A 15,104-nucleotide genomic window follows, 5' to 3' on the forward strand; every position below is an offset into this window, starting at 1 on the left:
CTCCTTCCACCCCCTCCCCCACACCTTCCTCCAGTCCCTGAGAGCTGCTTCCTACCCTCCCCTCTCCGTCTTCTATCTATCGATTCATTTATCTGATCTATTAAAAAACACACCCAATCCCCACAGGCCTCTGGGCGCATGTACCAAAATAAAAAGACAGCAAATTAAATTAAATGCTGCCTCTCAAAACTTGAATTCCCCATTAGCAGAGAGAGCGAGTAGATGTGTGTGACCGCATTCCCGCACCTAGCTGCCTCCCACACACGCACCTGTTTCCTCCCTTCCGTCTCCCAGAGGCGTGCACACACACACACACAATCCGGCTCCCTCCAACCTCTTCCGACTTCATTTCACCTCTGGGGCCTCCCGTCTCTCCCTCATTCACAAGCCCTTCCTGAGTGGCGGGGGCCACGCCCTCAAAGCCCACGTGGCCACCGTGGACAAGTCTAGGGCCCTTGTTTCCCCTCTTGTTTCATTTAAGCATCCAAGAGCCCCATGAAGTAGGTGTTCCTATTCCCCTGGATGATTGAGGAACCAGGCTCTGGAAGTCTCACCAGTGGGTACATGGGTTTGGCTAAGGCTCTGCCCCCAGGGCCTGCATGCTTGGTGCTGGAGGGAAGGAGTTGGGGCTTTGGATCCATCGAGAAGGATTCTAGGCGGAGAAGTCTCCAGAAGAACCAGCATCCTATGGCCAGTTCATCAGAGCCCGTTAGGAGGTCTAGGTCATTTGGATAAATATTCTCACCCGCGCCCCTTTCCATTTCAGGTTTATTTCAAACGAGATGGGGAACCCATTGATGCAGTCCCCCTATCCGAGCCACTGACTGCGAGCTCTGGCCCCCTCCAGGACAGCAGGCCCTTTCGCAGCCTTCTGCACCGTGACCTGGACGAGACCAAGATGCAGAAGTCACTGTCCCTCCTGGACACCGAGAGCCGGGGTGGGCGACCCTACACGGAGCGGCCCTCCCATGGCCTGACCCCGGATCCCAGCATCCTCCTTCAGCCGACCACGGAGAACGTTCCAGAGACGGTCGTGAGCCGCGAGTTCCCCCGCTGGGTCCACAGTGCGGAGCCCATCTACTTCCTGCGCCACAGCCGCACCCCAGGCAGCGATGGCACCGTGGAGGTACGCGCCCTGCTCACCTGGACCCTCAACCCGCAGATCGACAACGAGGCCCTCTTCAGCTGCGAGGTCAAGCACCCAGCGCTGTCGATGCCCATGCAGGCAGAGGTCACGCTGGGTAAGGCTTGGCTGGGGCCCTTCTGTAGAGCCCCTGGGCTTGGGGGGCCTTGGGTTAGAGTCCCAGGGCTGCTGGCAGCCAGGGAGATGGTGAGGAGATGGAGCAAACCAGTCAGGCTCAGCACCGAAGACAGAATCAGCATTCTTACGGAGCCTTACTGAGTTGCACTGGACAACGTGGGAGGTTCCTGGAAGCCAGGGTAGTTTGCTGGTCTGGGGCAGGAACAGGAGAGGTCAGAGACATGCTTTCCTGGGGAGGGTCAGGAACACAAAAGGTCAGGGGAGGCCGGGGGAGTTTCTGGGTTGGGTCAGGAACACAGAGGTCAGGGGGATCGGGGGAGTTGCTAGTTGGGACAGGAACACAGAGGTCAGGGGGATTGGGAGTTGTTGGGTTGGGTCAAGAACACAAAGGTCAGGGAGATCAGGGGAGTTGCTGGATAGGGTCGGGAACACAGAGGTCAGGGGAGATCAAGAAATTTGAGTCAGGAGCATGAGAGGTCAGTGGAGTTTGCAGTCAAAATAAAGAATATGGAAAGTCAGCAAAACTTGCTGGAATTATGTTAAAAACAGGATGTTTTCCAGGTTGAAAATGGAAACTGGACATCCTAGGGAAGTTTGCTGGGAAAGTGAAGAACCCATGAGAGTCGAGTTTCTTAAGGAAGTTTTTGGCTCAAGTCTGGAACATAGAAAGCCAGAGGGGGGTCCAGGGTAGGCCAAGGAGATTTTTCAAGTGAGCATCAGAAACACGAGAGGTCAGGGGAAGTTTGTTGGGTCATGGGGAGAACATGGAAGGTCGTGGCAAGGTCAGGAAAGGTTTTCTTTGTCACACTTGGGAACATAGGAGGTGATAAGGAGGTTTTCTGGATCTACTAAGAGACCAGGAGCTCAGGGGACAGTTGCTAGGTAAGGGTCACGGGCCTGTAGGCTTGCTGGGTCAGCGTCAGGAATACTGAAGTCCTGGGAATCTTTGCCAGGTTGAGGTCAGGAACACAAAGGACTTGGGAGGATATCACTCTGGCTTACACTTTTAAGTACAGTGAAAAAACCCTGTCATCTGTGGTCATGTAGGAGGTGGGACACGGGGCACCCAGGGCCAGCTCAGTCTGAGAACCCAATTCCTGTCTGCGATCTGCTTTCTCTTCCCACAAAGCACCAACCCAGGACATCCTCCAAGCAGCTCCCTAAGGACTGACTCCTTCCCCCTTTTACTTCTCCTCCCAGCTGATTCGGGGCAGGGAGAGGGGTGAGGTGGAATCTTCTCTACCAGAGATGTATATACAAAACTCTTGTCTGGCCGGTTGTTTGTGTCAGCTGGGTGGGTCGAGGTGGGGGTCGGGCACAGGGTGACCTGCCCTGGTCCTCTGGCCTACAACCTTTTGAGCCTTGAGTTACAGTCCCAGCAACTGTTCCCTGAGCCCAAGAGACCTGGACTTGTCCTCCAAGACTCCAGCAGTTGTCGGGGCTACAGGGAGCCATCCACAACCTGTAGCCTAGGCTGCCCATGACCCAGGACAGACAGCAGTGAATGGTGAGGGTTGGGACTGCTGCACGTCCCAGTGGGGTGCAAGGGGGTGGTCTGTTTTTGGCTGGACTACCACAAAGCCCAACACCCCCTCCACACCCAATGCCAAGGAAAAGACTCTCTTGTACAGATCATACTTATCGTGCGCCTGGAACATCTATAAGGATGACCCCATTCAGTCCCCACGAATACAAGTTGATCGCATAGCTCCATTTGGCAGATAAGCAAAACTGAGGATCGGGCTGGTGAAGTCCATTGCCAAGTCACTAACAGATGTGTAGAAGAGCTGGGCTTTCAAGCCAGGTCTGTGGGCGCCTTCTCCACGCCCCACAATGCCAGCCATCAAACTCACCAGCTTCGAGACCAAGTGCCTTGGCTGGCTGTGGAGTGGTTCCCCAGAGGCCCGTTAAAATGGCCCTCTGATTCCCACAGGCCCTCTGTCCACGCAGAAACTACTAACAATGGCTAACCTTTACTAAACACCTACTATATGCCACGGAGTGTTGCTGTTAGCATTAACTCACGGATTGCCCTGATAACCCCATGAGGCAGGCACTAATATCCCATATTACAGATGAGGAAACTGAGACCCAGGGAGACTGGCTCACGGGGAGTAGGGAAGGATTCAGAAGCACCCACCCCCAGATCCTATTTACTTGTCATTCTATGGAGACATCACAAGTTCCCCCTAAGGCGCTGGGGCCTCTCAACCCAGAGCCCGCTGGGACCCCTCTCAGGGCTCCCACCTCACCAGCCCCTCACGCCTCCCTCGGGACCCTCCATCTTTCCATGGTCCCTTCCTGCCCCCACAGAGTAGCCTTGACCTTTCTTCGAGCTGCTCTTCCAAGGATAGTGCTCCCTGCCTCTTTCGTGGGAGCACTAGCTTCCGCTGGGAAGACTCCCTGGCCTCGCCCCACCGAGAATGAGGAGGAGAAAGACCAAAGACCAGACTGGAACTTCAAAGCAGCTGGGAAAGGCAGCTGGCTGCTCACATCTCCCAGCAGGAATGGGTGTGTTGCCACGGCCTGCGTAGCCCTCTACCCCAGGCCACAGTGAAGCACGTGCCTGGCCCAGCCCTAATCCCTCAACCGGAGCTGCCTCTGTGGGCACCTCACTCCCATCATCGGAGCAAGGCGTGTGCACGCTGAGGAAGCAGGGACATGGGAGGCACAGCGGGGCCACCAAGGTGAAGGGGCCTAGCTGGGTAGGTGATTAAAGAGGCCTCTGGGCTACCCTCCTATCCTACCTCAACTGCTGTCCAGTAGTGAGATCTCGCCTCTCATGTCTCTGAGCCTCAGTTTTCTGACCTGTTGAGGGAGGAGAATACTAGTAAACGCATGAGTGTTTCGAGCACATGCTCAGAGACCAGCTCTCTGAAAGATGCTTCCTGCCAGATCTCAAAACCGTGCAGTGACCCTGCAAGGCCGCCGAGAGACGCTGTCATTATTCCTGTCTTACAGAGTGACTTGGGCTTAGAGGAATTTTCCTAGGGCAACCAGCCAGGGTCAGGCGGCCCCAGAGTCCTTGTTTGTAACCACTGGGTGAGGACCCACGAGAAGGTGGGTGTGACCCACGAAGAGTGCTGGGCACTGGAGGGGCCGTGAGTATATGCACCCTGGACAATCAGGGCACCCTGCACTCTAGGGGAGAAGGAGAATGGAGGGGGGGCCTTCGGGGCCCAGAATCCAGTCACCCCACAAGGACTTTGGCAGTCAGGCCAGCAAGGGTGGGGACATGTGTCCCGGTAGTGAGCCTTGGCTCCTGCAGGGATGCCCTCCCTGGCTCAAATGCCACCCCCTCCAGGAAGACTTCACTGACCCTCCCCCATCCCTCCTCGCTGAATGTGCCTCTTCGGAACTTTTGTCTCACTGGGTTTGTGCCTTTCTTGTGATCTGGACCAAGAGTCCTGGGTGTCTGGAGCCCATCTCAGTAGATGGCAGCTACATTCTTCCCAATGATCTAGCCACAGAGCTGGCGGCCATCTACTTTTCCTCCTCTCTGCCCATATTCTGCATCCACCCACTTGAAGAGATGCTCTGAAGATGAGAATGGGGGAGAGATGAAGCCACAGTGTGAAATGTAAGATGATGCCTATCTGCTCAGGGAATGCAGAAGATCCTGGTGATACGAGCTGCCCTCACCACTCCTGAGCCTGAAGATGCAAGGACAGCTCTGTGGATTTCAAGGAAGGGCTCCTCTAGGTCCCCCCAGGAATGTTGAGTGTCCACTAAGAAAATAACTCACCCACCCACCCGTCCACCCAAACATCTACCTATCCACCCATTCACCTACCCATCCATCCATCCATCCATCCATCCATCCATCCATCCATCCATCCAAACAGGCCCTGGTGGCTCAGCCTCATGATATATCTCCCATCTGCCCCTTCTCACGGCTTCCTCGCTGACCACCCAATCCAAGCACCACCAATTCCTGCCTGGACTATCTGCTCAGACCTCATTTGCTTCCTACAATGTCCACACACCCGCCCAGACCCTCCAACGGTAGACAACTAGATTGATAGAACAGACCACAGTCCAGAAATAGGCCCACATGTACACAGTCCATTGATTTTTGACAGAGACCCCAAGGCTGTTCAAGGGAGAAAGAGAAAGCTTCTTAACAAATGGCCCTGAAACCACAGAAGCCGCCTAAGGAGAAACGGAGCCTGGACCCCTACCTCATATACACACACACACATTAATTTGAGATGCAAATGCCAGCACCATGAAGCTTCTAGAATAAAGCATAGAAAAAGACCTTTATGACATCAAGGTAGCAAGGATTTCTACCTTAAAATGGTCACAAAAAACATTAAATGAAAAATTGAAAATTGGTAAATTGGACTTAAAATTCAAGTTTTCTTCTCTTGAGAAGATGTCTTTAAGAATAATAAAAGGCAAACCATAAAATGATAGAAAATATTCTTGAAACATATATTTCAAAAAGCATTTGTATCCAGGATACATAATGAACTACAAATCAATAATGTCAGACAACTCAATTTTTAAAAAAAGGAGGTACATAAGTGGCCAGTAAACATATAAAAAGGTGTATAACATTATTAGTCATCCAAGAAATGAAGAGTAAAAGCTCAATGAGATATTATTTCACATTAGCCATTAGACTGGCTAAAACTTTTTAAACGGACAATACCAAGTGTTGACAAGGATGTAGGACAACAATAAGAATCCTCGTGTGTTGCTGGTAGGAATATAAAATGGCTCTAGTACTCTTAGAAGAGCTGGCAGTTTCTCACAAAGATAAAAACACTCCTACTCTGTGGCCTAATAGTTCCATTCCTAGGTAATTACTCAAGAGAAATAAAAACATATGTCCACAAAGACTTGGACATGAAAACTCACAGCAGCTTTATTCACGACAACAACAAAACCAACAAGCTGCAAATAACCCAGCTGTCCATAACTAGGAAAATGAGTAAAGGAACGTGTAGTATCGTCATACGATGAAATACTTCTCACCAATACAGAGGGACGAATACACGATACACACGCCAACATGGATGGAGTCTGAAAAAAGTATGTTGAGTGAAAGAAGCCAGATAACAGAGTGCTTACAGCATGAGTCCATTTGCATGAAATTCCAGAACAAGAACATAAGTCTCTGTTGAGAGCAATCAGAACAGTGTTTACCTATGAAGAGCAGAAATTGACTGGGAGGAGGCGGTAGGGACCCTCTGGGGGGATGAGAATGTTCCAGAGTTCGACTGGGATGGTGGTTGCACAGGCATTTGCGATGATTAAAATTGCCAAACTGTACCCTTAAGAACAGTGTGTTTCCCTGTAGGTAAATTTTATCGTGATTTAAAAATATATGAAGAATGAATATTTTAAAGCCCGTTCTCTTGACTGCCGTCACTTCTAAAACGAAATCCCAGCTCCTCACCTCGGCTCACAAGGGGCTCACCTTCCAGAACTCTTCCCACTGCTCGATTTGCTCCAAACTTGGGAACCTCCTGACTCTTCCCTGAGGACGCCGAGCGCTGGCACACTAGCTCTGCAACTTGGCGCTGGCTTCCCTTTCTGCCTAGAATGATCTTACCCCAGACACGTTCCTCCTCCTTCCAGGCCTCTGCTCAAGTCGCCTGCTTGGAGGGCCCTTCCCTGAACACTCATCCAGAGCCGCCGCTTCCTCCAGCCCCCTTCAGCCCCTCACCTTGCTCTGTTTCCCCAGCATGGCGCTCCTCTCCACCTGCAAGTGCGTTCTGTATTTCTTCACTGTCTGGATGCCCCGGGCACTGTAGGTGGCATGTGGGCAGGTCTTCGTCTGCCTCGTTCACACAGTACAGGGCTCAGAGCAGTCCCCCAAGGTGCGACTTAATAAATCCCCGTTTAATAGTCAGTTAATTAGTACTCCTCTGGGCTATTATGAAGATGAAGTAAGGCATTGCATGCAAAGTGATTTGCACAGGGACCGACAGAGCAAATATCCAGGAAATAGGAGCTACCATTGTCATTCACCACTGCATCCCCAGCACTGCCCTGCACGGTGACTGTCACATATTAGGCGGACAACAAAGAAGTCGGTGGATGCGGCAGATGAAGAGTGGGTGGGGGAGCAGACCCGTAGGTTTATGGGTGGGTGTGTGGCTAGATGGGTGGATGAGTAGAATGAATGCCTGCATGGATGAGTGGGGTGGATGGATATTTAGATGGATGGATATTTGGATGGATGGAATGCTGAATGGGTGGATGAGCAGAGGCAGGCGGATGGACGGATAGATGTTTGGATGGATTGATGGATGAATGGATGGATGGACAGATGGGCAGACGGATGGATGGACGGTTGGATGTTTGGATGGAAAGGTGGACAGATAGATGTTTTGGTGGATGGATGGATGGATGGATGGATGGATGGATGGATGGATGGATGGACGGACGGACAGATGGACATATGGATGGATAGATGGACGGATGGATGGATGGATGGATGGATGGATGGATGGATGGATGTTTGGATGGATGGACGGACAGATGGATGAATGTTTGAATGGATGGGTGGATGGATGGATGGATGGGTAGATATTTGTGTGGACGGGTGGATCATTGTTTTAGTGAACATTCAACATTCCTGGGAAGACCTAGAGGTGCCCTTCCGTGAAATCCACAGAGCTGTCCTTGCATCTGGAGGCTCGGGAGTGGTGAGGGCAGCTTATGTCACCAGAATCTCTTGCATTCCCTGAGCAGACAGGCATCCTCTTACATTTCCCACTGTGGCCTCATCTCTGCCCTCTTCAGAGCATCTCTTTAAGCGGGAGGCAGCCTATTTTGCCCATGGAGGGCTGAGGAGACTGAGGACCAGCAGGTTGCTTCGACCGAGTCGTGTAGCCAGAGATGAGGGGCCCGGGCCTCAGTCTGGTCCTTGGCTGCCTGCTCTCTGTGTGTCCAGGGGTGAGAGGAGGAAAGCCCAGAGGCTGAGAACGTCCTTTCTGGGCACTCTCTGTGCGGTATTCCAGGAGCAGGAGGGAGACGGGCGGAGGGCGGGCGGGCTTTGACTGTCGGGAGCTGCTAATGGGCTTCCTGGTGGTGGTGGGAGCGGGGAGGCTGATAGCAGCTGGTTTGGCTTCCGGAAGCAACATCTTGATGCAGCAGCGAGGGAGGGCATCGGGGTCCATCTGCTGCCAAGGCGTTTGTCTGTCAGCAGCTGCCAGGATAGAGCTCGGAGGGGCGAGGGAGGAGCAGACCCCTCCCCGGTCCACTCTCTGTGCCCCTGGCAGTCAGACGCACACAGGAGCCGGGCTGCAGGGCGGAGGAGGACACTGGGGGCTCTGCCTGTCCTCTGCCCCGGGCTCCGAGCCTTCTTCTGAAGCCCTGCGTGCCATCGAGTCGGGCTTCTGCCACTTCCTTGCAGTGTGACCTTGGGCAAGCCGCGGTCCCCCTAGAGGGCCAGTTCTATGGGCCTCGTGGTAACCCACTTCATAAGCGCCCGATGGCGTGAGGTTCCTGAAACTGAGACTAGCGCATCATTGGCACCTGACAGATATCACTTCCCCATCCCCTCAGAGTCAGCAGGCCCAGGCCCAGGCCTGCAGGAGTTAGGTGGGGTCTCTAGAAAGCCAGGCAGGGAGGAGTCTCATCTAGAAGCAGAAGCTGCCCGCCCTTGCCCTCCAGGGCTCCAGCCTTGTCCTGGCCGGGATGCCTGTCAGCGCCCTCTGCTGGCTGCAGACGACAGTGCCATCCCGCCAGCACTTCAAGGACATTAAGAGCAGCCAAAACAACCCAGGGCCAGACAGCCCTAGGTCCCTGTTTCCCACCTGCAAATCGACCCCCGCAGCACTTGAGTTAAGAAAGAAAGTGGAAACCTTGCTTGACCTCCCTTTGTTTCCTTGTGGGGACAATCTCAAAGGGCCCCAAGCATCAATGAGATCATGCATAGAAGGAGCTTAATGTAGGTCCTTGGCCCTAGAATGCGTTCAACAAGTTAGCCATCAAACAGGGGCTTCTCCTGGTATTTCTAACAGCCAGCATGGTAGGTAGGTGAGGCGTGTTGTCATTGTTCCCCTTGTGCATTTCACTTGGAGAAGGCGGTGGGAGCATCAGCCAAGTGCTCACAGAACAGACGAGACCTTGGCTTTCTGGTCCCCCAGGCCGGTGCCTCCTCCTCGCGGCTGGCTGGGGGGTGCAGCTACCCCCACCCTCCCCACCCTTCCCTCTCCTCCATGCAGGCTCAGCCCTTCTCACAAATGTCTCGCTGGTGGTTTAATTAATAGTCCTCTGGTCGCCTTCTCAGAGAATGGAATTGGCAGTGCCTGGGAGCCCACCCACATCGACCAGCTGCTCTGATTTCTGCTGAGAGCCCTGAGTGGGAAGGAGAGGCTCGGGGACCAGGCAGGGGCAGGTGGGGCGATCCCAGGGCAACCCCGGGCCCGGGGACAAAGCTCTGCCCCTGCAGCTACTACTGGGATGTGTTTGCAGAGAGCAGCGCAGAGCATGGCACCCCAGACAAGACCTTCACATGTCCTCCTTCCTCCAGCTCTATGGGATCTGTCCCCAGCCCCGTTCCCTCCCTGGCCTGCTTTGGCGCCCTGCCCTGGCTGTTCCTGCTGCCTGCAACATTCCTCATGCACTTCACAGTTTGGCTGAAATGTCACCTCCTTGGAAGAGACATCCTGACTCCCACAGCTAAGGACGTCACCACTAACTCTCTGCTCCCCACTTGGTCTCACTCTCTGCATAAAGCATGATCGCTCTCTGATCACGATTTGTGTATGTGTTTCTTTGCTCATGGGCTCTCTCTCCTTCCAAAGTGTGAGCTCCATGTTGGCAGGCACTGGGTCTTGTTCACCACCCTATCCACAGCTCTGCTCCAAAACCCCATGCATTGTCTGCCCAATAATTACTATAGAAAGGATGGATGGATGGATGGATGGACGGACGGACATACCGTTGTTAGTCACCACACAATTCAAGTCCTCAGCAACTTAGCCTTGGACTACTGCAACAATCCCTAACTCCAAGCTCACCCTACCTTCTGACCAGCACATAGAATTACCTTTATAAAATGCCCATCTGACCCTCAACTCTGTTGACTGAAACATCTGAATGGAGTACCACATTGGATGGATGGATGGATGGATGGGTGAGTGGATGGATGGGTGGATGGATGGGTGGATGGATGGATGGATGGGCAGATGGGCGGATGGGTAGGTGGACGGATATGTAGATAGATGGATGAGTGGATGAATGGATGGGTGGGTGGATGGGTGAGTGGATTAATCTGGGAAAAATAGTCCTGGCTGGAAAGTCAGGGAACATGGGTACCTAGCTCTGTGGGTGACCTTGGATAAGCCTCTTTGTGGTTCATGGGACTCTATGTCCCAGCCGAAACAGGAGGGGACAGACCCAGTAATCTCCAGTGGCCCCTCCATCCCTGACGTTCTCAGGCTTTGTTCAGGGGACAGTGACAACCTTGGGCATCTCGTCCCCAGAGCTCAGACATATAAAGGGGCTTTAATAAGAGATTCTTGTCCTGATACAAGGACAAGAGGAGGAGAGGCGGGGAGGGCAAAGGCTGGGCACAGGGAAAGAGACGGCTTTCCCACAGCATGTCCACTCCACCTCCCAGAGATTCCAGAAAAACCCATCGAGAGGATTAGCCTGACAGAAAGAGCGCTGGATCAGAAGTCAGGAGACCCGAAATTTTCTCTCGGGTTTCCTGATGGTATGATCTTTGGCAGGTCACTTGTGTTTCTGGGAGCCTCAGTTAACCCAACTGGATGGGAGGAGGATGATAGCAGAAACTCGCACAAGGGTGTAGTGCAGGCGGGAGTCTGGGGTGCCTCACGTCTGGCTGCTGGAACAGACTTCTCCCCGAAACATCCGCGGAGTTGTCTCTGGGGGTGGGCCTCCCCTGGACAAGTTTCCCTCCCTGACTCCACCATCACTGGGCTTCTCTGGTCTTGTCACTTGGCATGCTGGCCATGCTTGCCTGTGGCTTGTCTTTCTCCTCCACTGATGTGTGACCCCACAAGGGCAGGGACCATGTCCTGCACACTGTTGACTCTCCAGGTCCCAGTCAGGCTCTGACGCATCGCAGGGGCTCAGGGAACGTGTCTGAATGCATGCGTGAATGAATGAATGAATGAATGAGCACACTCGGAGCTTCTAACTCAGAAGCAACCGAGGATGATGGTAGCTAGACTGGAACTTCCTCTTCTGTGTCTCTTTTCCCTCCTTTCCATGCCCCCCCCCAGAAAAACACCCATATCTCTCTGACCCGGCCTCTCTCCTTACAGTTGCCCCCAAAGGACCCAAAATCGTGATGACGCCCAGTAGAGCCCGGGTCGGGGACACAGTGAGGATCCTGGTCCACGGATTTCAGGTCAGTCTCTCTCTCTGAGCATCGGGAGGGTGATGGAAGGAGCCAGGGGCACCCCCTGGGCACCAGCATCCCTGGCAGCCGTCTCCAACACCCTCCTCTCGACCGTCAGCCACAGTCCTGGGCCTCGGTATCCCAATCTGTGTCAGGGCAGAACTGGCTTCCGTGAGGCATGGCGAAGCGGAACATTCACAGTGCCCTCTGCCATCGAGACCTTGGCACCTTCTCCGGCCCGAGACTCCTCCTACTTCTGGGGTTCCACTCATCCCGGGAGGCTGTGGCGCAGCCTCGACCCCTCCCTGCCCCGGTAGAACGGCTCCTCCGTGATTCTGCTCTCCCCTGCCCTGGCCAACAGAACGAAGTCTTCCCGGAGCCCATGTTCACGTGGACGCGGGTGGGGAGCCGCCTCCTAGATGGCAGCACGGAGTTCGGCGGGAAGGAGCTGGTGCTGGAGCGCGTCCCCGCCGAGCTCAACGGCTCCATGTACCGCTGCACGGCCCAGAACCCACTGGGCTCCACCGACACGCACACCCGGCTCATCGTGTTCGGTACGGCAGGCTTGGCCGGGGGGCCTGGCTGGACGCCGTCCCCGGGGGAGGGGGCGGCAAGTCCCGAATGTGCCCTAGAGGGTGCCCCACAGGGAGGCAGTACCTTTCATGGGTTCAAACGATACCAGCTTTGGAGACAGAAAGACTTTGGGTTCAAATCCCAGCTCTGCCACTTAGCAGCTGGGCAGCCCTGGGCAAACTGCTTACCCTTTCTGTTTCTCCATCTGTAAAACGGGGCTGACACCACCCAGCCCCCAGAGAGGCTGTGTGCTGCCCTGAGACCATGCACGTGGTGCCACCCTGCGGGGCCTGGGTAAGATCGCTCCTTGGCTGAATTCTGAATGCCATCTGCTCTCTGGTTCTCTCTCTGTTTCTCTCCAACAGAAAACCCGAATATCCCAAGAGGCACGGAGGACTCCAATGGTAGGTATCCACCCTCGGAACCTTCTTGCTTAAGAGTGAGTGATTTTCCAGGCTCCGGAAAGCTCTGGGCCCCAAACTGCCCATTGGCCAACCTCTTCCCCTCCCCTCCCACATTAGGCGGCCCTTGCCCGCTAGTTGGGCAGAGTTGGGGTCAGAGGTGGTCAGAGGTGGGCACTGAGGCACCCAGGGGGCTCAACCTGCCAAAGCCTGTGGGGACCACATCCCCCCACCCGATGTCCATGGTGCCTCTGCCTCTCTCGACTCATAGAGCTCGGCTGCCCTGACTCTGCGAGGGTGTGTCCAGCATTGACTGTGGGGCTGTGTTCTGGCCCGGACTCTTCATAGGACAGCTGGGAGCAGACAGACACTTTGGCGGGGACTCTGGCTGCCCCACCCCCACCCCAACCCAAGGGACCCAGACATTATTCCCAGGCCTGGCATCCCCTCAACTCCCCACACAGAGCCAAGCCCAAAGCTCACACTGGAGGCCCCCACTCCTGGTCCCTGTTGCACGACCCTGACGGCCCCCAGCAAGCCTGACCTCGGCTCAGCAGTCGCTTTGAACCCATTGGTGTTGGTGCTGAAGCCCAGTGTCCTTGCTGGGGACCCAGAGGCCCTGCCATCCCTGGACGGGCATGGTCCGCAGGCTCTGACCCTCTCCCCACCTGGCACAGGTTCTGCGTCTGGCCCCGCTGGTGCCCTGTCCACCTTGGTGCTCGCCCTGACAGTGGTCCTGGAGCTGACGTGAAGGCGCCCGTCCCCGCCACCCCACCGGGCGCTGACATCTCCACGACCAGTTTTCGTTTCTTTTCTAAACTATTTCCAGTCTTGTTCTTCGTCTTTCTGTCTGTGTCTTGGCTTCTTCAGCTGGTTTAATTAAAGCAAACAGAACAATTTTCCCCACCTCGGCGTCTGGCTCTGAATTCCTTATTTGTTCAATGGCACCTCCTGGCATCCAGCCCTGGGATGGCGCTGAGGAGGCATAATGAGGGAGGGGGGAGACCGGGTCCTCCTCCCCAGATGAGGGGTGGCGTGCAGCTTATGATCCCACTCACATCCTAACAACCAGGTATAGGAAGTGGCCAGAGACACTCGGGAAATCCAAGATTCTTCAGGGCCCAGTGCAAGAGTCAGCAGTTGCCACAGTAATGCTGCATAAGAAGCCAACTCCATCTCAATGGCACGTGACAGCAGGCACTTATCGTTATGCTCATGTTCAAGTTGAAATGGTCTGGCTGACCTCATCCGGGCTCAGCTGGGCAGCTCTGTTTCAGTGGCAGGTCAATCGGCTGGACTTCCGGCTGTGGGTTGGGCTCTGGTCTCCTCCATGGGTTTGTTTGCTCTGGGGCCCAAGCTAAAGTGGAAATGGCTCCCTGACATCTAAGTGAATCATCAAAGCTCTAGAAGAAACCCAAACCACGCAGGCACATCTAAGGCCTCTGCCTGTGTCGTGCCCATGAACACTCCTTGAGCCAAAGCGAGTCACATGGCCAGCGCCAACATCTGTCAAGGTCACATGTAAGTCAGTGGTAGAGGCTTCCCAGAACTTTCTACTCAATCACGAGAAGATTCCTCATGCCATTCAGCTTTTCGCTCTGAAGGAAGGACAGAGAGTCCTTGGGGAGGGAGGGGTTGGCCTCCCTGAGCTATGGTCAAGACTTGAGAGTCACCAAGAAGAGCCCACGGAAGATTGCATTAGTCTGCATAGGATAGGCTGTCTGCAGTAACACGTTGACCCAGCGCCTCACTGCCGCCACACAATAAGGAGTGATGTTGGGCTCCCGCAAAGCCCCAGACATGCTGGGCAGTTCTGTGCCTTCATCACCTGGAACATGTGCTTTCAGAATCTCCGGGGCAGGGGAAGAGAGAACCAGAACCACCCCTGTGGTAGGTGGAACAATGGCCCCCAAAGATGTCCACGTCCTAACCCTCAGAACCTGTGAATATGTTACCTTCCAGGGCAAAAGGAATTTTGCTGATGTGATCAGTTAAGAATCCTGAGATCCAAATATGAAGCTGGAGTGTCTGACTGGGCCCATGGTCATCACAAGGTCCTTATAAGAGGGAGACAGGACGGCCAAAGGCAGTAGAAGACGTGGCAGAGCAAGAGATGGGGAGGGACACCAGGAAGGGGCCACAAGCCAAAGAATGCCGGCAGACCCTAGCAGCTGAACAAAGCGAGGGAACATATTGATTCTCTCCCTAGAAGCTTCAGAAGGAACCAGACTTTCCAACACCTTTAGCCCCCTAAGACTTGTTTTGGGCTTCTGACTCCAGAATTCTTAGAGTCACTAAGTTTGTGGACGGTTGTTCCAGCAGCAGTTAGGAGCTAATACAGTCATACGGGATGTGATTGGGGCGAGGCCTAGTAGAGCACAGTCACCACTGCCCACACCCCACTGGCCAGGAGTAGTCAGGTGACCCATCCTAACTTCCAGGGCAGCTGGGAAGTACAGTCTTCCTGCTCTCCAGAAGAGGAGATGGAGTGATGAGCCCACAGCCACGTCAGCCACAGAGGAGCTGGACCCTCTCA

General features: G+C 54.3%; 1 protein-coding gene across 1 annotated transcript in view; it reads left to right on the plus strand.

Annotated features, from left to right (window-relative positions):
* The window catches only part of IGSF21 (immunoglobin superfamily member 21), a 38,603-nt gene extending 25,129 nt beyond the window's left edge, over positions 1-13,474 (plus strand). The window contains exons 6-10 of the mRNA XM_021715407.1: positions 767-1,241; positions 11,518-11,603; positions 11,956-12,148; positions 12,533-12,571; positions 13,246-13,474. Coding sequence (XP_021571082.1) covers positions 767-1,241; positions 11,518-11,603; positions 11,956-12,148; positions 12,533-12,571; positions 13,246-13,319 — 867 coding nt within the window. The 3' untranslated portion in view covers positions 13,320-13,474. The remainder of the gene's footprint in view (positions 1-766; positions 1,242-11,517; positions 11,604-11,955; positions 12,149-12,532; positions 12,572-13,245) is intronic.
* Positions 13,475-15,104: the final 1,630 nt, after the last annotated feature.

Source organism: Carlito syrichta, unplaced genomic scaffold (assembly GCF_000164805.1).
Source record: "Carlito syrichta isolate Samal-C Ts95f unplaced genomic scaffold, Tarsius_syrichta-2.0.1 Scaffold307059, whole genome shotgun sequence".
In the NCBI taxonomy this organism is placed as follows: Eukaryota; Metazoa; Chordata; class Mammalia; order Primates; family Tarsiidae; genus Carlito; species Carlito syrichta.